At 31.5% G+C, this 24,163-nt stretch overlaps 7 protein-coding genes across 7 annotated transcripts, besides 5 other annotated features; 2 read left to right on the forward strand and 5 right to left on the reverse strand.

Moving 5' to 3' along the window:
• Positions 1-773: 773 nt before the first annotated feature.
• On the reverse strand, positions 774-7,303 carry TVAGG3_0049830 (uncharacterized protein; the record flags this gene model as incomplete). Its single annotated transcript, XM_051220977.1, has 1 exon — positions 1,722-3,152. The coding sequence occupies one exon, from the start codon at positions 3,150-3,152 to the stop codon at positions 1,722-1,724; it is 1,431 nt and encodes a 476-aa protein (XP_051105963.1).
• Positions 7,304-9,678: 2,375 nt separating this feature from the next.
• Positions 9,679-10,985, forward strand: TVAGG3_0049840 (nitrile biosynthetic process; the record flags this gene model as incomplete). Its single annotated transcript, XM_051220978.1, has 1 exon — positions 9,714-10,895. The coding sequence occupies one exon, from the start codon at positions 9,714-9,716 to the stop codon at positions 10,893-10,895; it is 1,182 nt and encodes a 393-aa protein (XP_051105964.1).
• A 1,145-nt stretch (positions 10,986-12,130) lies between these two features.
• Positions 12,131-12,167: a mobile genetic element.
• Positions 12,131-12,167: a terminal%2Cinverted (terminal inverted repeat of Banshee-A3 transposon ID:TVAGG3_0049850).
• Positions 12,168-13,346: 1,179 nt separating this feature from the next.
• Positions 13,347-13,384: a mobile genetic element.
• Positions 13,347-13,384: a terminal%2Cinverted (terminal inverted repeat of Banshee-A3 transposon ID:TVAGG3_0049860).
• A 670-nt stretch (positions 13,385-14,054) lies between these two features.
• TVAGG3_0049870 (ATPase activity, coupled to transmembrane movement of substances) lies at positions 14,055-16,644 on the forward strand (the record flags this gene model as incomplete). The annotated part of the gene is made up of 1 exon (XM_051220979.1): positions 14,064-16,580. One exon carries the CDS (start codon positions 14,064-14,066, stop codon positions 16,578-16,580), a length of 2,517 nt encoding a protein of 838 aa, XP_051105965.1.
• Positions 16,645-17,110: 466 nt separating this feature from the next.
• Positions 17,111-18,052, reverse strand: TVAGG3_0049880 (phosphatidylinositol-3,5-bisphosphate binding; the record flags this gene model as incomplete). The annotated part of the gene is made up of 1 exon (XM_051220980.1): positions 17,111-18,052. One exon carries the CDS (start codon positions 18,050-18,052, stop codon positions 17,111-17,113), a length of 942 nt encoding a protein of 313 aa, XP_051105966.1.
• Positions 18,053-18,152: 100 nt separating this feature from the next.
• Positions 18,153-19,074: a mobile genetic element.
• Positions 19,075-19,226: 152 nt separating this feature from the next.
• TVAGG3_0049900 (A-type inclusion protein-related family) lies at positions 19,227-21,557 on the reverse strand (the record flags this gene model as incomplete). Its single annotated transcript, XM_051220981.1, has 1 exon — positions 19,301-21,538. The coding sequence occupies one exon, from the start codon at positions 21,536-21,538 to the stop codon at positions 19,301-19,303; it is 2,238 nt and encodes a 745-aa protein (XP_051105967.1).
• A 639-nt stretch (positions 21,558-22,196) lies between these two features.
• Positions 22,197-23,219, reverse strand: TVAGG3_0049910 (RING/U-box family; the record flags this gene model as incomplete). The annotated part of the gene is made up of 1 exon (XM_001310855.1): positions 22,197-23,219. One exon carries the CDS (start codon positions 23,217-23,219, stop codon positions 22,197-22,199), a length of 1,023 nt encoding a protein of 340 aa, XP_001310856.1.
• A 364-nt stretch (positions 23,220-23,583) lies between these two features.
• On the reverse strand, positions 23,584-23,901 carry TVAGG3_0049920 (cytochrome B5 family; the record flags this gene model as incomplete). The annotated part of the gene is made up of 1 exon (XM_001310854.2): positions 23,584-23,901. One exon carries the CDS (start codon positions 23,899-23,901, stop codon positions 23,584-23,586), a length of 318 nt encoding a protein of 105 aa, XP_001310855.1.
• Positions 23,902-24,163: the final 262 nt, after the last annotated feature.

Consider the following 24,163-nt stretch of genomic DNA (forward strand, 5'->3'; position numbering starts at 1 on the left):
TGATCTGAAATTATCAGAGTCTTTAACATTGTCTTGAGGAACTTTCTTATATGGCAAATACTTCAATACTCTCTCATGAACTTCATATAAATTTGAAGTATTTATAAGTGATCGGTGAAGTGATTGTGAAAGAAAATGACTTGACTCAGTTCAAACTTCTATAGACACCGTATCTGTGAGGTTTTGCAAAGAACGAAAGAATGAAGAATGTTTGGAAAAGTGTTAATTTATCTTCAATTTTTTTGTAATCTTTGAAGAAATATTCGAATTCCTCGTTTTTTATTCTTTAAATCAAACAACATCTTGGCGCTTATTAAACATTCTTAATTCTCCTGATCCAACAACTATATATGCTATTTGTTCATTTTCAAATAGAGCAAATGTCAGATCTTATTTTAAAAAGTGACAAAATATAAATTTTTTATTGATTCCAAAATTCATTTAGTTCTACAATAAATGTAAAAACATTATCATGTACTGACGGAATTCTTGAGAAACAAGCTATTGAAAGTCAGTATACAACAATTATTATTGACAGTAGTTGTAGAATTTTATCAACACAGTGTATTGATTCTTCTTTTATAACAAATGTTACTCTTTCTGACACAATTGTTGAAATACAAGATGACCCAATCATCAATGCTCCTATTAAAGAAATTTTCTTACCTAAGTCCGTCAAAATTATCAATGAATTGGATCCTTTCAATGCATTGAGATCGCTCGAAAATATATTCATATGAACAATATGAATCATTTTTGTCTATTATTTGTGACAAAATTCATTCAAATCAAACAAATGATGAGTTGATCAATAGATTCTTAGATATCTTCCAAATTCAAAACAAATTTGATGATATTTATAATTTCCTTTCGCAGAGAGCAGATGTGAAAGATGAATCGACAATAAAAGTTGCATGTACAATCGGATTATCAGAAATCGTTGATGATCAACAAAACACAATCCTTCTCTCTGCATGTTTGAAGAACAATTACAATCTTGTCGAATCTCTTATCAACAACAAATGCAACAAAACAGCAATTAACAAAAATAAAGACAACGCAATTCTTTGTACTTCTATCAGCGGCAGTACAAAAATATTCGATTTTCTAATTTCAAATGGCTTAGATGCCAATTAAATTAATGAAAATTCAGGAAAGAATGCATTATTAATTGCATGTGAATGCGGAAACTTAGACTTGATCAAGCATTTAGTATCAAGAGATCCCAAAAAAGAAACTCTTTCATTTCAAGACAAAGGAAAACAAAATTGTGTTCTTCTCGCTGTTTCATCTGGCAGATGGGAAATTGTTGAGTATTTGATCCATGAAGGTGCAGATTATTCGATACAATCATTAAATAATGATCTTCCTGTTTTGAGATCAATTCGACTCGGATATCTTAAAATTTTCAAGAAATTACTTAAATATAATCATAATATTGATTTAAATGGTCAAAATGATTTTCTTTCAATCGCAATTTCCAATCAAAAGATCGATATTATCAAATATATTCTCTCAAATTGTTTAATTCCAATCAAAGACAAACATAAAAAATTATGTCAACAATATTTGTGTAGTGATGATTCGGCAGATACTGTTGAAGTCCGAAATTTAATTGATCCAAGTTTATCTTTCATTCCTCGCTCTTCAAAATCTCAAAATAATATATTTACAAATAAAATACATACAATAAATAAATAAAGAAAAAATTAGATTACAAATCATGTAGAAAGTAATTTCAAAAGATTTGTAAGTTTGAGAGATGTTTCTATAGTATTTTCAACAGACATCAATGTGCAAAGTTCGTTGAAAAGATTCTCTTTCATCTCATCATCAATTGATGATTTGTATGTAGTGAAGAAATCTAAAACTCTGTGCATTTGTTTCACACTCAAACATCCAGAATTCATCACATCAAACAAGAAAGAAAATGCAAAAGGAGTTGGTTTGATTGATACAGGGAATGCGTCATCCAAATCAAAAGCAACTAAAGGAACAGCAGAAATAACAGACTGTTCTTGTGTTAAGTGTTGTGATTGTCTGATCATTTTGAGCAACTTTAATGCATCACTTTTCGTCATAATGTTTCGGAAAATGTCTTTCAATGTAAGAACGATTTTAGTGATGTTTTCACCAACCAAATATTCATTCATTGAAAGACATTTCATCATAAGATCTGCTGACATCTTGCAATCCCTTGTGCAGTATTGAACTGTGATGTCGAAATATGATGAAACTTTTAATGGAATTTTATCCAAAAGGAAAGACATCGCAACAAACAAATATCCAGAATTAAAAACATCTGACGTTGGAAACGCGTTCAAACAATCATTTGATAACTGTTCAAGATCATCATCAAACAATGTACGAACTAAAATGGATAAAGGATCCTTTTTACCGCGAAAATAATTGTCGAAAACTTCAAGACAATTTGAAATTTCGCAAATCTTTCGGTATCTAATGATATAACTGTAAATTTCATCTGCTTGTCTTTGTTTCTTTTTGTCGGCTTCTGTTTCGCAAACATTCAATGGTAATCTGTATCTAACACATATCGATTCAGCCAATGAAAGATATTCGAACTCGATACTTTCGATTTTCATGAATTGTTGAATAACAAAAATGAAAATTTCTGCTTCAAAATTCTCAGGAAGTTTCGATGCGACAACAATGATTGAAGGAAGGTTTTCCACTGTGTTTTTCAACATCTTCGGAGTGATCTTCTCATCATAAATGAATTTAGTTACGCCTTCCAATGAAATATTTGCGATTTCAACTGAAAACTTTTCAGTAACATTAACTGTTGATTGCAAAACAATTGATGAAATATCGATTGGTGTTTTTGACCACAATTTAACATCAAATTTATTGTCTTTTGACAATCTGTTCATAAGATTAATGATTTCTTGTTCAGAAAGAAGAGGAAGACCTTTAGACAAGTAGAAAGGTGCATCAACTTCATCCCTGATCATTTCAATGAATCTTGCAAAAATTTCATATTTTTCAGGGATCATTTTCAGTCTTTTTATGCACCATTCCTGGGAAGGATAAGCAAACTTTGCACCAACGAATTCTAAGTAATTACTTGATGTCAACCTTGTGAATAAATTGGCAGAACTTGCTCCGATATCATGGCTTTTACTTGCAATCATTTTAATTGAATAAGCAACGTAATCAGCGAATCTTATCAATCGATTAACGGAACAAATGAACTTTTGTCTTGAGAAAATTCCTGCTCTCTTCATATCAATGACCCTTGAAATTGCTTCAGGCGAAATCGTCGAAAATTTCGCAACTTTATCTGTTGAAAAATGAATTTGAACAACATTTTCAATAATTACAATTTTCGTGATCAAATTGAACGGAATAATATGAATTCTCTTCGCATCAGGGACAGTTAATACATCTCCTGGTGCTTCTATTGTTAAATTCCTTCTAGAAAAGTAAAGTTGACCAATTTTGTCATTTGGCAATGTCACTTTTGAAAATTCAAAATCGTGTCTTACAGAGTTCAAAGGTAAAATCAAATCTGGATATACTTCAAAGATGTCGTTGATGTTATTTAACACGGAAATAACATTTACCCATTCATCAGTCTTATAATTGTTCAAGAAACCAGCGGAATTCTTTGTCAAATTCAGAAGAAAAACGTTATCCAATTGATCAGCAACTTTTTGATAAATTTTTGTAACTTGTGAATGGAATAAATCAAAATCAAGAATTCTTGCTTCCATCAAATCAACAACGATGTAATACTTAACATTTCTTCTTAAATGGCCTATAAAGAAATCTCCAAAATGACCAATGTCTTCTGTCTTCAAATTTTTAAGGGAAATAAGAAAACCTTTCTTTTTTGAATTCGGAATAATCGTCATCAAATTATCGTTTCTCATTTTGACAATTTCTTCATATTTCATTGATCCAAAATTATCAGAGTCTTTGACATTGTCTTGAGGAACTTTCTTATATGGCAAATACTTCAATGCTCTCTCATGAATTTCATACAGATTTGGAGTATTTATAAATGGTCGGTGAAGTGATAATTCATGTTCAAATTTGATTGTGAAAATCTTTGATTTTTTGAGAGAATCGACAAACGAAATCGACTTGACTCTATCGAAACTCCTATAAACACCATATCTATAAGGTGTTGCAAAGAACGAAAGAATAAAGAATGTTTGGAAAAGTGCCAATTTATCTTCAATTTTTTCGTAATCTTTGAAGAAATATTCGAATTCCTCGTTGAGTCTCAATTCATCAGCGAAATCAATTGCAGATCCTTTTTCGTATGCAGAAATGATCTTCTTGTAATCGATATCAGCACCGCATCTTTGCAAATAAGCTGTGAAAAAGAGATTTTTCACTCTTTCATTTCCATTTTTGACAACAAAATCTAACAATTGTCTATTCTTTCCGTAGAACCATGCATAATCAACAGCTGCTGAATGATACTCTGGTAATTCATTTAATTCAAGTAAAATGTCATTGAAATCAAATGTGACAAAATTTGAAACAATTTTATCATCTTCAACTTTTGGATTTTGATTTAAAATTTCTTCTTTCGTTATCTGTGAAATTATATTAACAGAGAGATTATCAATAATAGTAGACTGCAGTATATCAAAGAAATAATCACTACATAAATCAAAATTATTATGTAAAATATTCGAAAAAGTTTTTTCTAAAAACGTGACATCTTGTTTCAATTTTGTGAGTTCCAAAGCGGTTCTTTTCAAAATTCTAAGAATGTAAAATATATCTTCTCTTGCAGCCATGTATGTTGAAAACACCGAAGCATGTTTTGTCTCTTTGTAGAATTGGAAATTTTCTGTCAAATATGAATAACTTTTGACAGCATTTGACAAAACAACATCATTTGTGAGATTTCTCAAATTATAAGCCATAACATCTGTTAAAAGAAGAATGATATTATATTTCTTAGTTAGATCTAATTGTGAAGATATCGCATTAATGAATTCAAAGATGGAGAGACTGAGTTCTTTGAACTTATTGTTGGTTGAAATAGAATCAGTCATAAGGAAACAGAAAAACATAATAGAAATATCTCCATTTGAATCATTTTTCGCTATTTCTTCATTGTTCTTCACAATGGAATTTGCAACATATGCAATGTTCAAAACTCTCTGGACATAATTGCCACTCATTAATGAAAGTATTTTCCTTAATTCTTCATGCAAACTATTCATTAAATTTCTGGCAAAAACAGTATGACTTTTTGCAGGACTTTGTAAATAATCTAAAGCAACAGAATTCTCAGAAAAAGCTAAGTTAGTGAACTTCAACCTGAACTCATCAATGAATGTATTCGTGAAACTTAACATTGACATGACAGATGACAAAACCGTTGGCAAAACAACGTCAAATTTGAAAGGAATTTTGACAAGTTCTTTCCAAGTTTGTTCTGAAGGTTGAATAACAGTTTTTTCGTCATTGTAAACCAAAACCGTTATTTTATTTATCAAATAATTCACTTTTTCCAACCATTTCTTTGAGATTGATGAGAAAATGGCTGTTTCAATCAGTTTCGTATCAGTTATTGATTGAATTAATGGATAAAACACACTATTGTTCTTAATAACCCTTGTGCATATAACTAAACAGAAATTAAGGAATTCTTGGTAAATAATTTGTATGTTCTCACAATTTGGAAAATGTGACAAATTAATCGTTGGAAAAACCGATAAAAAGTTCTGAGAAACATTATATAAAAATGAAGAAATCTCTTTTTCTCTCATCGTCTCGAAAATATCGAAATAATTCTTCCATGGAATAAAAAGATTTCTGGTGAAAAGTGACAATTTTGGACCAACTTTTTCTGGGTAATTTTTGTAAACTTTCAAGAACAAAGAAATGAAATTCAAAATATTCGTCGTGTTCTCGAAAATTTCGAAGAATAAAGCCATCTCTTTCGTAGCATCTTTCTTCTCATGAATACCATCAATCTTCTGACAATTTAGTTCAAAATTTATATCGTTCAACGATAAGAAAATTGACACACAACGTTCACTGTCACTTTCTTTTGAATTATTTTGCGGTTGTTGATCCAAATCTTCTTCTGAGACATTCAAGATACCGGATAGTGTCGCGAAGATGATATTCCTGTAGTTGCTCTTGTATTGTGTCAAATACTTCGATGTTGAAAAACGGGAAATGATGGAATTTGACACTTTTATGAAAAGATTTTCTGATTCAATAATTTTCGGATTTTGAACGAGTTGGTACTCCAAAGCACCGAAAATATGCATGTAGTTGGGGAATTTATCAGCAACAAGCTTACTTGTGCATGATTTAATGAATTGATTCACTGCAATTTTAATTAAATCTAAATGAGCACTGTAAGAAGATTCTCCAACAACGAAATAGGTCAATGAGATCAGATATGTACCTAAAAACAAGGAATCAAGGAATTTTGACTTTTCCAGCTTTTTGAATAATGAAATAATCTTTTTATACGTTTCAAGTTCTTTCTTGTCGATCGATGGATTTCCGTAGAGAATGAACATGATGAGGAAAGATAAAACAGAGACGGATCTCTCGGACTTACCTAATTTCGAATATAATTTGTTGAAAATGTCTTTTATCTTATCTTTATCTGATACTTGTATAGCATTGGAAAGTTCTTTTTGATGCGTCAAGGCCATTTCTGAGAAAACACGAGTTAGACAAAGTAAAATGTATGCGTAGTTCGATTCATCGAATCTATTTATCATGTACTCCATAGACTCAATAAGGTAAAGTAGAGTTACATGGGTATCGGTCGCTGCGATCAATATTTTTGTCATATTTCCAATATTTTGAACTCCTATCTTGGATTTCACACTTGAAATAGCTTCCATTTGGTAATTAGACTTTTGGCCAATTGTTTTGATAAAGAGCGATATACAGTTTCTGTAAAGATCTTGATTATTATTGAAGAAATCATGGCTAATTATAAGAGTAGATATCATCTTTGCATTTACATCATTTGGTATTTGCGTAAAATAGGATGTAATATGAAAGAGCGATTGAAAAAAGAGCGAATTTTTGTAAGTGAGTTTTTCCAGGGCGTACTTGTTAAGATTGTTAAGAATTTGAATTATAAGATGTGTATACGGGTATGGGTCGTTCAAATTTTTGAGTGTTTCCAATGACATTTGGATTTCATCATTAGGAAATGATAACCATAAGTCAGGGCTAAACCAAACTATACTATTATCTTCATCACTGCAAGATTTATTCAATTCATTTTGCAAACAAGTGATTATCCTATCAATTAAGTATGTTTGCGGGGAAGCACTCATCGGTCTATTTCAATAAATGAAATTGAATGCTGTAAGATATTGAAATTTGTTTTCAGATTTCATTACATGTGCGGAATGTAGAATAAATATTTAAACCGAAGTATTGAAAAATTGCATTCAAGTTGATCGAAATTTTGACAATCAAGAAGCAGATTGCCATTTCGCTAAATTTTATTTAATAATATTGCAGTATATACAAAATGCTGATAATAGATAAAAGCAAAACCATAACTTTTCATGCTTATTTCTTCAATTTATAATTTAATTTCTGAAAATTCTTACTATAAATTGCATTCACATATCACATTCATATCATATATCACCATATATTATCGAAAAGCGTAATATATGAATCAATTAGATAAGTTCCGCGTATTCTCATGGCATTCTTTCATTGATTTAAATTTTTAGTAGTATAACTATATTAAAATGCTTTCTTGAGTCAAGATAATCAAAAAATGATAGAAAATCGAAAATCTGAAATCTTTAGGTCAAATTTCAAATATTTCATTATTTTGTTCAATGTATGCTTTAATATTTCAAACAATAAACCTATAGATAAAATATCGTCATATATTATCACTTTATTCTGAACTAAATTGAATTCTCGAATTTTATCAATGTAAACTATTTAAAATAATTGTGAGTAAAATCATCAAAATCAACGTTGTTTTAAAATCTTGCTATAATTCAGACTAAGGGTTTCGTTTTGCGAAAAAACGTACAATACGCAATTTCGCTAAAAAAACATTTAGCTAGCAATTTCGACCTTTGACTCCACTCAAGACGTCACTTTTTTAATTTTGCGGTATCATATTTTTGGAAAATCTTTATGAATATTATATAAAAAGTCTCTTTAATATCTATATTTCATATTTTTATCGATTTTTAAAGTTTTTGCGAAAAGTATTCAATTATTTTTGCTATTTGGTCGGGTAAATGTCAGATTTGCGACATTTTCTGATATGATATTCAGATTCTACGTTGATAATAATGCTTATAGAACCCTCTTGCTATTGTGTCAAAATTGCGAAACCGATAGCAAAAATATCTCGCAATATCAAAATTGAGATATTGAGTGAATTATGCATTATAGAGATTAAAAATCTGATTTGTGAAAACATCTCATCAGTTTCTAGCTAATTCAAAAATCTTTACTATCTTATTCGATTAAAATGAAAAGGGAATAGTTTCATTATGCTTTAAATGACAGCCTTATAATATAATCATAGTTTTCGCTCAATATGCAGCATTTTTTTTTTCGAAATCTATGGTCAATATCCTAAATACTAATTGCTTTGCATTCATATCTCTTACATTTTATATACCCACATCACTATTCATTGCTATTCCTATCTTTTTCATTTTTGTTTGTTTCTCATAATTTCTCAAAAAACATGATAACTTGATATTTGTAAATATCATACTTTATAACGTAAATAAGAACTTGACCTATTAAGAAAAGCAGTAATGAAAAGAAAATCTGAAATTCATAAAAATTACAAGTTTCTGATGACAATTAGCTTAATTAAACCAGGTACAAGATTATATAATTGTATTTTCTATCCAATTATCCATATAATATCTTATCCAGAAAAAAAACTTGATCAATACCAAATGATTTTTTAACTAGTAAATAAAGTATTTTCTTTACACACACATTGTATATCATAGTTTTTTTTTTTTTTGGTTTCGCAAAACATCCAAAAACAAATATGCTATAAAAGTGACAATTTTAGCAAAACGAAACCCTTATTCAGACTTTTATTGCATTTTAATTTAGAGGTTTTTAAATCTTCATCATTCAATTTTCAGAATGCTTCAAATCCTTGTTTCCTGGCTTGGAATTAATAGCAACCCAAAAAACGGGTTTTATTGAACTAATATTAATGTAATGGCCGCATAAATCTTTATAACCATGTTTTAATTTAAAGCATTTTGACATTTGTTTTATACTTTTTGAATACACTGCTCCAGATGAAGATTTATATTGTTAGACTTGAATAAACGGTCTCATATAACACATTTTTTGCTCTGTCATTTATTCAAAGGCAGGAAACAAAGATTTTAAAATTTTAAAAACCTCCAAATGAATTGATAATTAGCATCAGATTTGTAGCACAATTTTTAAAATTGCATAACTTTTTATGATTTTGCTCTCAATTATTTTCAATAGTTTACATCAAAAAGATTTTGATTGTGGGTAGTTGCGGTTTTTTGAGATGAAATAGGTCAAGAAATTTTTACTCAGTTCTTGAAGAAAATCTTTAGGTTGCAAACTGGCAATAAATCTTTGGAAAACTGGCAGTTTCAAAATAATTTTATTATTTTACAAGTATTCAATTTAAAAAAATCTATTGATAATTTTGAAAGTCGACAAAAGTGACTTGAATGGCAAAATCATTTTTTATTATGGGACCTTTATCTAGTGCCGCTAATGCTTACCCTCAGGCATTTGCTTATATCCCTCCAGATGAGTATGTTCCTATGTCTGGATACCGCCCTGACAACAAGGATGATTCAATTGTCACGCATCAACCTGTGACCAACTGTTCACTTGTGCATAACCCGACTCTACTGAAAGGATGGGTGCATGCCATATGGTCGCTTTTACCTACAAATGGGCTCGGGCCCTGCCCAAGATCCTCCCATTTTGAAGCATACGATGCAGAACACGAAATTCTTTACATCGGATACGGCCTTAACAAAGAGAATCAGCCATTAAATGATATATGGAAGTATGATTTCCATGTTAAGTCCTGGGCTCAGCTACCCGTAAACGGATTTGATATCATGCCACGTTCTGGTTCAAGAGCTACGCTTATGAAGAACTACTTAGTCATTTTTGGCGGATATAATACAGGAACAAAGGAATATATCGCCGATTTACACATAATTAATCTCGATACTTACGAAATCCTTCGCCCAGAGTTCAGTGGACCAGTCCCAGCTCCTCGTTCATCACCGCTTGTTACATCATACGAGGACAAGATTATAATCTGGGGTGGCTATAATGGAAAATTCTTATCCGAGCTGAACATCCTCAATACAACAGAAAAGACATGGTCATTCATCGAAAAAGATGTTAAGGGACGTACAGGATTCCCACATGTCCAAGACGGAAAAATGATTTACATTCAAGGCGGAGCCACAGATGAAAATGCCGTTTTGATGACATTAGATCTCGAAACATTGGAAATAGGAGGCTTTATGCCAAAAGGACAGCCTGTAAACTCCAAATTAATCGGTTCCTCAATGGTGAAGACAGGACCTGTCTTACTTCTCATCGGAGGAAGGTCCAACGCACAATACACACACGTTTACGCTTATCATCTCGAGCGCCAGACTTGGATGTACTTCCATATCGCTCCAGATGGTGAAACTGTTTCCACAGTTGATGGAGATGTTGATGACAATGGCCTGTTCATGTTGCCAAGAACACAAAATACATCTCTTGTTTACAGAGAAGAAGAGCGCTCTGTCTTCGGATTCCTTGGTGCTCCTTTAATGGATCCACCAATGATCCATAAACTGTGCGTCGGACCATCACTTGCAGTTATCAACTTACAAGATGATATGTTGAGAATGATTTGATAATTTTTTTTTATTTATCAATTTTATTGATAATCTAAACTATCATTGTTTTCTAACTGATATATCTAATGAATTTTTCCAACTATTGCCATTTATAGTATTACGACTCAATTCTCGAAATCTTCTGGTTCATTTTCAAACCAAGTATCATCTGATTTATCTATTTCTCAGGCAACATCACTGTATTCGATCTTGATGAAACGATATGACTCATTTCTTCCTTTGACTTTGGATATGTTGATCAATTTTTTTTTAATTTCTTCATTAGATACACTTTCTACATAATATAGAGACGAATTCTCTAAAAGTTCTATTAAAGGAAGCAAATTCAAAATAAAAAATAAGCTAATACTGATAAGAATCATCCCCAGAAGACCTGAACGGTCATTTTCATATCAAAACTTAGCAAAGTAACACGGATTAACCTCATATTGAAACAATATTAAGGGTCCACTGTAAGGCCAAATAAGGTCTATCGTCGTCCCAAAAATATTGCTCGAGATGGTGTTTTACTAAGGCCCAAAACTTAAAAAAACACAAAAAAATTAACTTTACTCTTTTGAGATCCTTATCAGATACGCATCAATTTGATGCAGTATCGCAGTTCAAATCTGATTTTTTAATGTAGATGTACTCTAACATCCTTTAAAAAATGCAAAATGATATTAATTAAGCTTTTCATTTCTGTATCATACACGAAACAAAATCGTTCATTATACTAAAATTTATCAAAGTTTGATTAATGAAAAAATAATATCTAAATTTTTACATTGAGTCGGCTATTGATATGGTTAATATTAAATCTTGTAAAAATTGGCATTATCCAGAATAATACCCACTAAAATACACAATTTTTTTTAAAAAAATTTTATCAATTGTTATGGTATATCTTTATGATAATGAATAAAATGCTTATTTTTCATAAGTAAATACATAATTTATGCTTAAACACAAAAAATAACACGAAAATTTTTGGCCAACATATCTAAACTAAGGATAATGGTTTGAATATATAAACAATAATACTTTGTCCAGGGAATTAAATTTGTGCTATCCAATTGTCAATTCTTTGAATTTTTTTTAAATGCAAGATATCCCGGCATTAGCCTCAATAAATATATATATTATGCATCATAATATTAGTTTGTAATGGCATTAAAGCGAAATTCCTAATTTTTTCTCAATTAAATTCCTTGAAAAACATCGGAATTAATGATTGGAAATAGGTCAAAATGTAATAAACAGAAATTCATCAAAAGTGACAGCTCTCAATTTTTTGACATTTGTAAATTCTAAATTAAATGAGAAAAATGAAATAATACTAAGCATAATACAATATTCTAGATTTAATTATAATTAGGAAAAAGTTAGTTTTGAGAGTACTTTTCATAGGCATATAGAATGAAATCTTCTGAAAAATAATATCACATAAACTCATATTATTTTCTAATATATAACTATTTTATATAAAAATCAAATTCAATGATCTTAAAAGCGAAGGATAAACCTCAAAATTTACGAATATAATGAGTGGGAATATAATGCTTATCTATCATAAAACCATATGAAATATCAATTTTTGCTTTACGCCTAATTTTTGACGACAATTAGCAAAAAATGTTAAATGTTAACACTCAGTCCATTTGAATATGAAAAATAAAATTGACTTTGATTAAATGTTTTTATTTATCATGCAATTCTTCTTGCGACCAAAGATTTGAATAAAAGTTCAAAAAATAAGATAGCTTAAAAAATAATATACGGTAGTGTTTACTAATAGATGAATAGTATATAAATTCTATTAAAATGGATTTGATCCAAAAAAATATAAAACCAAAAATAATTGTTATAATTTAAATGAAGAAGTAATTTAAAACGATTTTATTTATGATCAAATTTTATATATTTTTTTGGATCAAATCCATTTTAATAGAATTTATATACTATTCATCTATTAGTAAACACTACCGTATATTATTTTTTTAAGCTATCTTATTTTTTGAACTTTTATTCAAATCTTTGGTCGCAAGAAGAATTGCATGATAAATAAAAACATTTAATCAAAGTCAATTTTATTTTTCATATTCAAATGGACTGAGTGTTAACATTTAACATTTTTTGCTAATTGTCGTCAAAAATTAGGCGTAAAGCAAAAATTGATATTTCATATGGTTTTATGATAGATAAGCATTATATTCCCACTCATTATATTCGTAAATTTTGAGGTTTATCCTTCGCTTTTAAGATCATTGAATTTGATTTTTATATAAAATAGTTATATATTAGAAAATAATATGAGTTTATGTGATATTATTTTTCAGAAGATTTTGTGTTCTTCTTCAAAATTTTATTTTTTTATTAAAAAGAATCTTTACAAAATATACATTTACTTTAATTAATATTTAAAAACGTGCTCTATCAAAAGTTCCAAAAATTCAATATTTTAGCTTTTCTGAGGTGTCACTTTTGATGAATTTCTGTTTACAACAAAAAAAATTCCTAATATAAAACTTATACTTAAGATAAAATTAAAATTCGAAAATATCTATTTTTCAAAACACGCATCCAAAAGCGAAAAAATTCGAAAAAATCATGTTCTTATAAAACTCACTGATTTTGCAATTTTTATGAAATTTGAAGTGATAGAATATATTACCATCTTATTGAAACATATGCTTCATTGTTGTATTCACATAATATTAATCAGAACACTAGGAAAAGTGGATTTTCGAAAAATGACGATAATGATTATTTGCAAATCGCCTCTCAATTTTGAGAGACTTTCAATTTTTACAGTGGACCCTTAAGAACAAATTTCCATCAGAAGCATGACATCGATTGAAAAGTTAATACCATAATAAAGATCCTTGATGATCATGTACCGTAGAGCAAGTAACAAAATCACTTGTTGAACCCAAACTTTCAGAATATCAATGGGCTATTGTAAACTTTTCAAACCATTGAAAAAATTATCTTATTTCAGTACATATTATACAAATCTTCGAAATCAAAATAATATTATTAAGCATGACGAGCCCTGATCCATTTTAAAGCGATATTGCTTCTTGTAAAATCGATTTAGCATTCAAAAAGTTAATCATCGACGAAAGGTATGAGAAAAAAATTATAAAAAAACAGTTTGAAAGAAATCATAATTTAAAACAATTGATGACCGAACAACAGAAGCATAGGAAGCCATTCTTTGTACACAAGCATTTTCGTGCAGTCCTTTTTAGAAGATGGGTTATGTTCAAGCGCTCATGGAAGGCGATCGTTACATCTTCTGTCGGTACAATTGTTTTTTCTGCTCTAGCCATTATTTGCTATTATTTGATGGTCACCTTTATGAAATCTGATACAGAACCATTTACCTTCAAGACATTTAAGACAAATTCCCCATATTTCGTTGCCGTTAACCAGACAAATTTGGCTGGACAATTACAAACACCAGGATTTCAAGATATCTATGATGAATTTGCCCAAGTATATAAAGATGATACCGGAAAGGATATCAAGTACCTTTATTTCGACAACATTTCCGACTGCAACAAATTTATGTACGACCATGCCACCGATACGACCGATGATATTGAGTATATCAACTTTGGATACTCATATAATGGAAGAATTGCTACTACATTTAATGTGACAGGTATGCCAATGCCAATTCCAATCTTTCCGTATAATTTCACTTTGATTTACAACGCAACATTCAATCGTGCACTTAGAATCAGCCAAATCAACCTCTTCAGAGTTTTATGGAAGCTTACATTTGGTCACGAATATGATTTTGATGTTAGCTACATCAGACTTTACTTACAACTCCAGCAAATGGCTTTCGGACAATTAGGACCAATGCTTATTGCTGCAGGCCTTTGTTCCATCATTCCTCTTATCATTTCCCAACCAATTACAGATATCAACGGAGAAGTTCGTCCATACATGATTTCTTGCACCCTCACGATATTCCCTTACTGGATTGCTACATTCGTCATCGATTTGGCCATCTGGATTATTGATGTAACTTTCATTTGGATTATTTTCCTTGCCTGTCAAATCCAAGCCTTCATTGATAACGCATTCAACACATGGTATGCGCTTGTTCTTTGCGGACCAGGATTCATTCTTTTCATTTATTGTCTTTCATTTTGTTTCAGTTCTGCTGATTCTGCCTCTCGCCAAGCCTTTATGATGCTTTCCATCCTTCTTCTTGTCCCAATGATTGTCGATATCGTTAGAAACATGGAAGATCCTCCTGTTTGGGTTGATGTGATTTATTCTTTCCTTCCTCACATATCTATCCAAAGAATTCTCATGTACATGTTATCAACAATGGGATTCTTCAAACAGGACCTTACTTATTTCTTCAAACATGAACGTTGCAGAATTTATCTTATTATGCAATTCTGCGTCATTGTTTTATACAGTGTCATTCTTTGGATCATCGAAAGTGTCCGTCTCAGTGTCCAGAAGCATCGTGCTCAACATGCTTTTGGTAATTTCACTCAATTCTTCAAAGATCAGAAAGCAAAACATCCTGTTACAGAAGAAGCCCATCAAATGGAAGAAATGGTCAATGATACGAACAACAAATACGCTGTTCGTATTCACAACGCCAGCCGTCTCTTCTTCAACACGGCAGGAGAACCAATTCCTGCTGTAAACTGTGTTTCTTTGGGTGTCAAGAAAGGATCATTGTTTGGTTTCTTGGGAGCGAACGGTGCAGGAAAAACAACATTAATTAGAATGATCACTGGTTTATTACCTCCTTCTGATGGAACAATCGAAATCAACGGTGTTTCCATTGAAGATTTCTATGATCCAACTTTGTTATCAATTTGTCCTCAATTCAACACACATCTTTGTGATGAAATGACTCCTGCTGAGCATTTCAAACTTTACTCTATGTTGTTCCAAATGTATGATGAACAGGCGAAAGAAGAAACAGACAAACTCATCAAATTACTTGAAATTGAAGAACTCAAAGATAAACCAATCAGAGATTTATCTGCTGGTGATGTTAGAAAACTCGCAATTGCTTTGTGTTTCCTTGGCCCTGCAGAGATTATTTTGCTCGATGAACCAACAGCTCCTTTGGATCCTGTAGCAAGAAAACACGTTCATGAAATGATTTCTACTTTCAAAGGTGAGAAAACATTCATGTTGTGCACACATCTTTTGAGTGAAGCTGAATCTCTTTGCGATGAAATCTCAATCATGATCAAAGGAAACGTTTACACTGTTGGATCTCCACAGTATTTGTCTCAGAGATTTGGTACAGAGTTCAAGATCGATATCTCTATGACTGAAGGAACTGCTGACGCTAAAGCTAAAGTTGACAATTTCTTCAAGGAAAAGATTCCTCAGGCTGAGTTGTCAATCATGAGACCAAGAGCAAGAATTTACTCTGTCCCTGCTACGTCAACAACATTATGCGATTTGTTTGATGTGATGCAAAACGGAAAACAAGGAGATAATGGATTTGACTACTACACATGTTCATCTTCTAGCCTTGAAAGAGTTTTCATGGAAATTGTTCACATGTCTGAATGCGAAGATCTTGTCGTTGTAAACAATGATGAGAAAAAGAAAGATGGATCAAGAAGAAGCAGTGCAACAAATGATGGAGAAAATCCTGCTTTCACTATTGATGACACAGATACAAACGAACCACCTTCATTGTAATTTTTTTTTATTTTTTATTTGTTCTATCTCTTTCTTTTGTTATTTCGTCTAAAATAATATTTACCTTTTTTATTAATTAAGTTTTACTAATGAACCATAATTCTATTAACTTATTTACCAGATTTTATCAAATAATTACTTGATTTAGACAAATTTTGGAATTATTATACCAAAATAGATTAAAATATGTTGAAATAGAGGCTATGCTGCATCTCGATTGTATCAATATTGTGTATAAATCAATAAAGTCAGATATCATACTGAATATTTCTGGAAAATATCTTTATTGCTATCATGTTTCACAATAAATATACAATTGTATCCAAAATATATCATATACAATATGCAATAGTATACATTTTTGCATTAAAATCATTTTGTTCCTCATTTTGTATCATGGATATTGTGAAAAACTTAACAATTAACTTATTTATTGAATGAAATGCATTAGAAATAGTAATGTAAATATGAGAACAGAATTTAAATTTTACTACAATTAACAAGTATAAAATGAACTGAAATAGATTAGATTATACAAGGAAATCGTTAGAAGAATCCAGTGCTATTTCGTTCAGTGCGTCATTAAAGTGGAGAGTGAATAAAGAGCCTGCAGAGATTGCTGCAACAATTTTATTATCGCCAGCAAATGAGATTGATGTATGTTGGCTATCTGGAACTTTCCATGTTGCAGTAGAGCGTTTTGTTTCATCATAATTATCTTCGATTGCAAAAACATGGAGAGTGTTCTTTGTAGATGTAGTAGCGATGATATTTGCTGTTTGGCAAAATGCAATGGATTGGATAGTAGCTGAAAAAGAGCCACGTCTGAATTCACAAATTTTATCTCCTGTTTTTGAATTGAAAACACGTATAATTGTACCTACTTCACTGGATGTTGCAATCATAGATCCATCAATGTTAAATTTGATGTGAGTCATTGCATGGTTGTGAGCAGGAATCGATTTATCTAATGAGCCGCTTGCTTCGACAGAAACAATACGAAGTGCACCTGTTTGACGGCCACACATTGCGATGACATAGCTGTTATCGATGATAACAAAGTCGCATGGGGCATTTTCGTTTGGAACACAACGTAATTGAGTATATAGACCAGCAGGTTCGAAATTGTAAACGCGAATTTCATTCTTTAAGGCAATTGCGAACATTTTAGGTAGCATATATAGACCTTTGATTGTTTCTGGACAGTCAATTTGCGTTAATGGTCTGTGAATTGAGCAATCAAAGACACAAACTGATTTATCACTAAAGGATCTCTGTCCTTCAACACCGGAGTAAACTACTTTGTTGATTCCTGTCATTGTAATTGCATGTGATATTTGTCTGTTTTCTATTTGCCTGAATTTCTCTTCAAATGGGAGAGTGTTGTATACTCCAAAGCCATTTGAGTAGCTAACGCACATTGTCTTACCATCATTAGTAAACGTAATGTGGTTAATCGTAGCCCCGCTCATTGATTTTAAGATTGAATACTATAAATACAACAACATATTTTTCTATTTTATATAATAATCATATTATTTTAACAAATCATCCACAAATTTCCGATTAAAAAAAGGTAACTAAACTCCTTTCGCCGATCCGATTTGCCCCATATTTAAAATATAGCTTGCATATGTAGAAGAAAAGCTAATTTTGAAGTACGCCCGAAATCCACCAACAGGATTTCGAGCTACTCAAAAGGTACTTTTAAATGTGATTTTTTTTATAAAAAATTAAATTTATTTTAAGATCAGACTAAAAACTAATTTTATGGAAAATCTATATCGACAAATTTATTACTTATTGGGTATATAGATTTTTTGATTATGGCGATTATGTCTGATATGCTTCCAATAAGCCAAAACACATTTCATACTGATTTCTATAAAAGGTATCTTTATTATAGAAGTGTAAGCTATATCTGTTTGTTTTTTTATTATAACAAATTCAAAATTCTCTTATAAGGACTAGATGAAATCTGTATTATTAAATCATTAGCTAAATGAAGGTTCAAATAGAAAGTAAATATCAATTTATATGATACTGAAACCAAATAGTTCTTTTAATAAAAGATAACACGCTGAAAATTATTGAGTATTTGCAAATCTCAAAAATCTATTGGTGAATTTGGCTCAACTTTTAAAATTATAACATCCATATCAAATCATAAAAGCAGACAAAAATTAAAGCCAAACCTATCGGCCAATTTTTTTTGATATTTTGATTTTTGAGGTATACTTTTAAAAGTGGATTTAAAGCACTGATGAAAAAACATTAACTTCTGTCGTTATGATTATTGATTTAGACAATAATGATTTTAATCTTTGATTATCAAAACACTAAAGTCATCTTTTTAACATTTGCTTGGTAGCATTAACTCAAGTCTAAAGTACTATTTTATGTGGCACTCTTAGAATTTTTGTATTCATTGTACACGCTGAAATAGTACCATTAAAGTTATGGCGGACTTTCAAAAAATAGTTTGGTCACCTTTGATTAAAATTTGATCATGGTTTTTCATTCTGAACTAATTTAGTATTGATACAAACTCATGGAAAATGATCATAATTTTAAGGAAACTTTCTTTAATAAAATCAAAATGAATTTTCTTGAAATTTATAGGTTTTGCTGACTTAATAGATAGTTTGTTTTGAAAAAAGAATCGAGATATTCAAATTTTTAATATAAAAAGACTAAAATAAAAGAAAGTATAAAATAAATTACTCCATGTTGTTGTACTTGGTCATAAGAGCATTAACCTTAACCTGTAATGTCTCAGCGTCATCGAAGTTCTCCTTTTCTACGGCTTCTTCGATCTTTGCGTTGAGTTCATCGATCATACTCTTTAATTCATCCTTGGAAAGCTCAACAGGCTTCTCAGTATTGTCCAAAAGGGACTGAAGCATTGACTGTAAACCTTTCAATAATTTTCCAGAAAATCTTGAAACTTCGAAGAGTTTTTCGAGAATTCCGACAGCTTCTTCGAAGAATTCGTAGTCGATCTTGCTAAGTCCGTCCTTTTCATCTACTAAAGCTGTTTCAAGAGTATGAATCTTATCTGTCAAATGAGCTGATTCTTCCTGGTTCTGGGCGATTTTTGCAGCTGATGTAGTGATTGTTGTCTCAGCGCGCTCTGTAACTTCCTTCAAATCCTTAAGTTGGTCATTGCACGTTTTAGCAGCCTTGAAGTTCTTTGAAGCAACAGCAGCCTTCTTCTGGGCCTCAAGCTGTTCCTCTTTGGCTTTAGCTCCTGCGACCAATTCCTCGGAAGTTTTGAGATCTGTGTTTAATTGTATCAATTGCTGGGACAAAAGTGATACTTTCTGGCGGGATTCGATGATCTCGTTTCTATCAGAGTTCATCTGTTCGAATCTGGAAGATCTTTCTTCATTATATTTTCCATATGATTGGATAAGTCCAGTAATTAACTCTGCTCCCTTCTCTGCTTCATCTGTATCACGCTGAGCGTTCTCAATTTGCTCTTTGAGTGTCTTAAGTTCGTCATTTAATGCGTTGATTTCCTTTTCACGCTTTGCAACGTCATCAAGAAAGCTCTGGAATGGAGCTTCGATCTTCTTGATTTCAGCATTCATCTTACGCTTCTCCGATTCAAGAGATTGCTTTTCTTGGTTGATCTTCTTCAAATCAGCGGAGAAACCATCGACAACCTGCTTTCTGCTACGAGTATGTTTGTTGATCTCGGCTTGAACGGACTTCTCGCGTGTTCTAAGAGCATCAATCTGCTTGAGTAAATCCGAAACTTGTGTAGATATGTCTCTTCTTTCGTTTTCGAGAGCTGTAATTTGTGTATCGAGTGATTCTGTGGCCTTAGAAACATCAGAATCGTACTTGGCTTGCATGTCATCGATAGCCTTTGCATGCATATTGATAGGAGTCTCAAGTTCCTGGATTTTAGAGGCATTCTTGCGACGCTCGATGTCAATTGTAGTATTATCTCTTGTCTGAAGCTCGTTCTTTTCTGATAATTCTGTTTCGACAGCGGAAGCTCTGGATGTTAATTCAGGAAGCTTCGAGGAAGCTGAAGTAGCATGCTCCATGAGATGATTTGGAGCCTCGGTAGTGAGATCGAGAGCTTCTTGGACGCACATAGCGAAATTATTCTCATTCTCGTGGATTTTCTCTTTGAGCTGAGAAATCTTGTTATCAAGTTGTTCAGCCTTATCATATTCTTCGTTCGAAAGGGCATCTGCTTGAGCCTTTTCTGAATTTGTAATTTCTTCTTTGCTTGAAGCCGTTTCTTTGATCATATCCTGAACGGCCAAAGCAATGTTGTTCAAGCTGAGTGCGAATCCGCCGTATGTTTCGCCAAGTTCCTGAATTTCTGGTGGAACATCGGCAGCTGGTTGAGATTGTTGAGCAACTGGCTCTGGTGTTGGAACAGATCTTGTCTGAACTGGTGGCTGAGCTGGAGCAGGAGCAGATCCTCCGAAATCAAATGAAGATGTTGCTTCTGCCTGGTTTTCTGTAGATGCAGCTCCGAAATCAAATGCTGATGTTTCATTTGATGCAGGGGTTGCTTCAGCCTGTCCGAAATCGAATGCAGAGACTTCATCATTTTGATTTGATGTCGGCTCAGCACTTCCAAAGTCGAAAGCTGATGTATCATCTTCTTTTGGTGGAGCTTGGATGATGGTTGGGTTTTTAATCTCGCCAAGTTCAGGAATCTGACCTGGGGTTAACTGTACTGAAATTTTTTGTTTTGTTTCTGATTTTTCTGTTCCTTTCTTCGCGAATTTGTTAGGTTTCTTAGTTTCGGTTGACTTTTTCTTGCCAATACCAATGACTCTCATGCCTTTCTTGCCTGGTGCGGCTTTCTTTGTTGGAGCGGCCTTTTGAGTTGGATGTTGCTCTTCTGGCTGTTCCTCGCCGAATGTGAATTCGGATGAGCCGTTATTATTGTTATCTGGCGTTTCGTTTGCGAAATCAAAAGCACTCATGTGTTTAGATGAATTACAATGTCACTTTTCCAGCACTTTTAAAAACGATGATTTGAATTTTGAACATCTCTATGTAAAGCGGTTCGCGATCTGAGCACACTAATTTTAGGTTACTGGGTAAAATCTGAATAATAACAATATGAAAGATGAGAATTTTGTCTTTTATTCGCAAATATTTTAGAAATTCGTTCGGTATTTATGATTCATAGCTCTAGATTATGAAATTGTAATCATAAATACAGCTATACTGTCAATTAGTTGGTATAAATCCTTCGAAAATAAATTGAAATATTTGATGATAAAAATTAGGATTAAGGAAATAGAGTGCATTAAAAAGTGATTAATGATGAGAAGAAAGAGCCAATTTATCTATGTTTTTCAACTAATATTCCAAAAAATAATTTTAAATAAGATATATAAAGAATAGTATGTATTTAATAATATACAAAATAAAGAATATATGCATATAAATGTAGTGAGTTTCTGAAACTAATGGAATAATGAAAAATATTTTGGTAATAAATGAACAAATCCGAACAAAAACGAAAATTTGGATAATACTAAGAATTTTTTCGATTAATGAATCAATTAGATTCAATTTTGAGAATGATGAAAATTATTTTCTTCTAATTTCAATGTATTTGTCTTATTTATTAATTTATTCTTGCTGCTGTGTATCTTGTTGTTGTTCATCTGTAATTTGCTCATTTTCTTCTTCATCCATATTTTCTCCTTGCCAATCAGGATGATCTCTTCTGTATTGATTGAGAACGATTCTTCTGTACTTGATCGTGATCATATTCATCGTCACATTCTTGACAATTGTTTCTTCTGAAATTGGCAAACCATTTGCTGGATGAATTGAGCCAACTTTCTGCCATTCATCGAGGCATTTCTTGCAGAAGAAGAATCCTTGGCATTCAACTGGATCATTCAAGAGATCGTGGCAAATCGTGCATTGCATTGGTTCTGGTACTTCTATGTCTGTAGGAAGATATTCGGCGTGGGAATTTTGTTCTTTGAAGATTAATGAAGCAATACTTTCAATAACAAATCTAATGGCGCTTTTCACACCAAATGTACAAACGCGGTGGAGAATTGGCGCTGATAAGAAAGAAACTGCAGTAAATATGACAAAATAAGGAATAATTGGGACTAATTTGTGGATAGATTCGATTATAAACGAGTTAAGATAAATAAGTCCGGCAGTTGATAGAGATGTTAAAGTAAAATCAACAAGATTGGTCTTAATATTCTGTGTAAGTTTGATTGATGCTGTTTCGAGAGCACCATATAGTAAAAACGTTGCTGGAGAAGTGTATTTTTCAGGAATACCAATTGACTGCAAAAATGTATCTGAAAAATGCTTAACTGGGAAAGTTCCGGCAATTAAAGCACAAAATGCTCGGGGCTTTGATGCATTTTCAAATTGATTAGAAATTAATGGAGTCAAAAAGTATGAAAACTCATTAAATCTCGAGAAATTGAATTTTCCAAGAGCTTGGACTGATAATATTCCTGTTATTGATTGTGTTATCAAAATATGATTACGACCAGTTTTAATATGACCAGCAGCACGCGTTGGTTTGGATGCCTTTGCTGTGGCATATACTTCTTCTGAAAGTTTTTGCAAACTTTCTAAATCTTTTGCTGAAATAGCTTTGAAAAATGTTTTTAACATTATGAAAAGTGACAGTAATTTTCCAGATTTCAAAACATATTCTGTAGTTTATTTTCAGAAAACGAGACAAACATTGGTTCTATTATTCATTTTGATAATCCACTTACCAAAAACGATTAAATTAATTTATATTTTGTTGAAATTATTTGAATTGCGTCTTAATATGTATCAACCTTAGCAATGACATTCCAGTGTATATCCATTTATCTAGCCAAATGAAATGTTTTTTAATTTTATATTTAGATATTTAAAAAAAAAACACCATAATATGCAGAACTATGAATATTACGAATATATGTTCACAAGTCTATGAGAATAACTACCAAAAATGATTCGAAAGAATTTAATAGAAATAAATTTCTTTTTAACTGTATAAATACTTTGAACTTACAAGGCGTCCAATCTTGAGCTTTTCAACAAATGATATATCCATTCCACGATGGAAATTGTGGAAAGGAACTGTAATATCTGGATTTTTACCAAGGAAGTGAGATGAACCTCCTGGATGATTGTAAACATATTGAGTCCAATTATAAACAATGCCATCGATAATGACCCAGCAATCTTTTGGTGTTCTATGCTTCATAACTTCCTCTATTGTAATATCGCCAATCCATTCGCACTGTTTAGCGTTTTCACGCCATTGCTTTTGCATCTCACGCCTGCGCTCATAAACATCCATTGTAAAAACTAATCCCCATACATTAAGGTTATTTTTATCAATGTTTTATCAGCTAGGATAATTAGCCAGATAAATAAATTTCATGTCTAACCATGCTCTTTTAATTACAACCAAAATAAGCTAATTTTCTTCAAAATTAAGAATTTTTATTTTTAATATTTGCGATTTATGAAGTGATCTTCAATGAACTTATCTTCAAAACTATCATATGTGCCGATCGTTTCTATAATCATTAATTTAGAATCAATGTAATTTAATTAGT

This window comes from Trichomonas vaginalis, chromosome IV, assembly GCF_026262505.1.
Source record: "Trichomonas vaginalis G3 chromosome IV, whole genome shotgun sequence".
In the NCBI taxonomy this organism is placed as follows: domain Eukaryota; phylum Parabasalia; order Trichomonadida; family Trichomonadidae; genus Trichomonas; species Trichomonas vaginalis.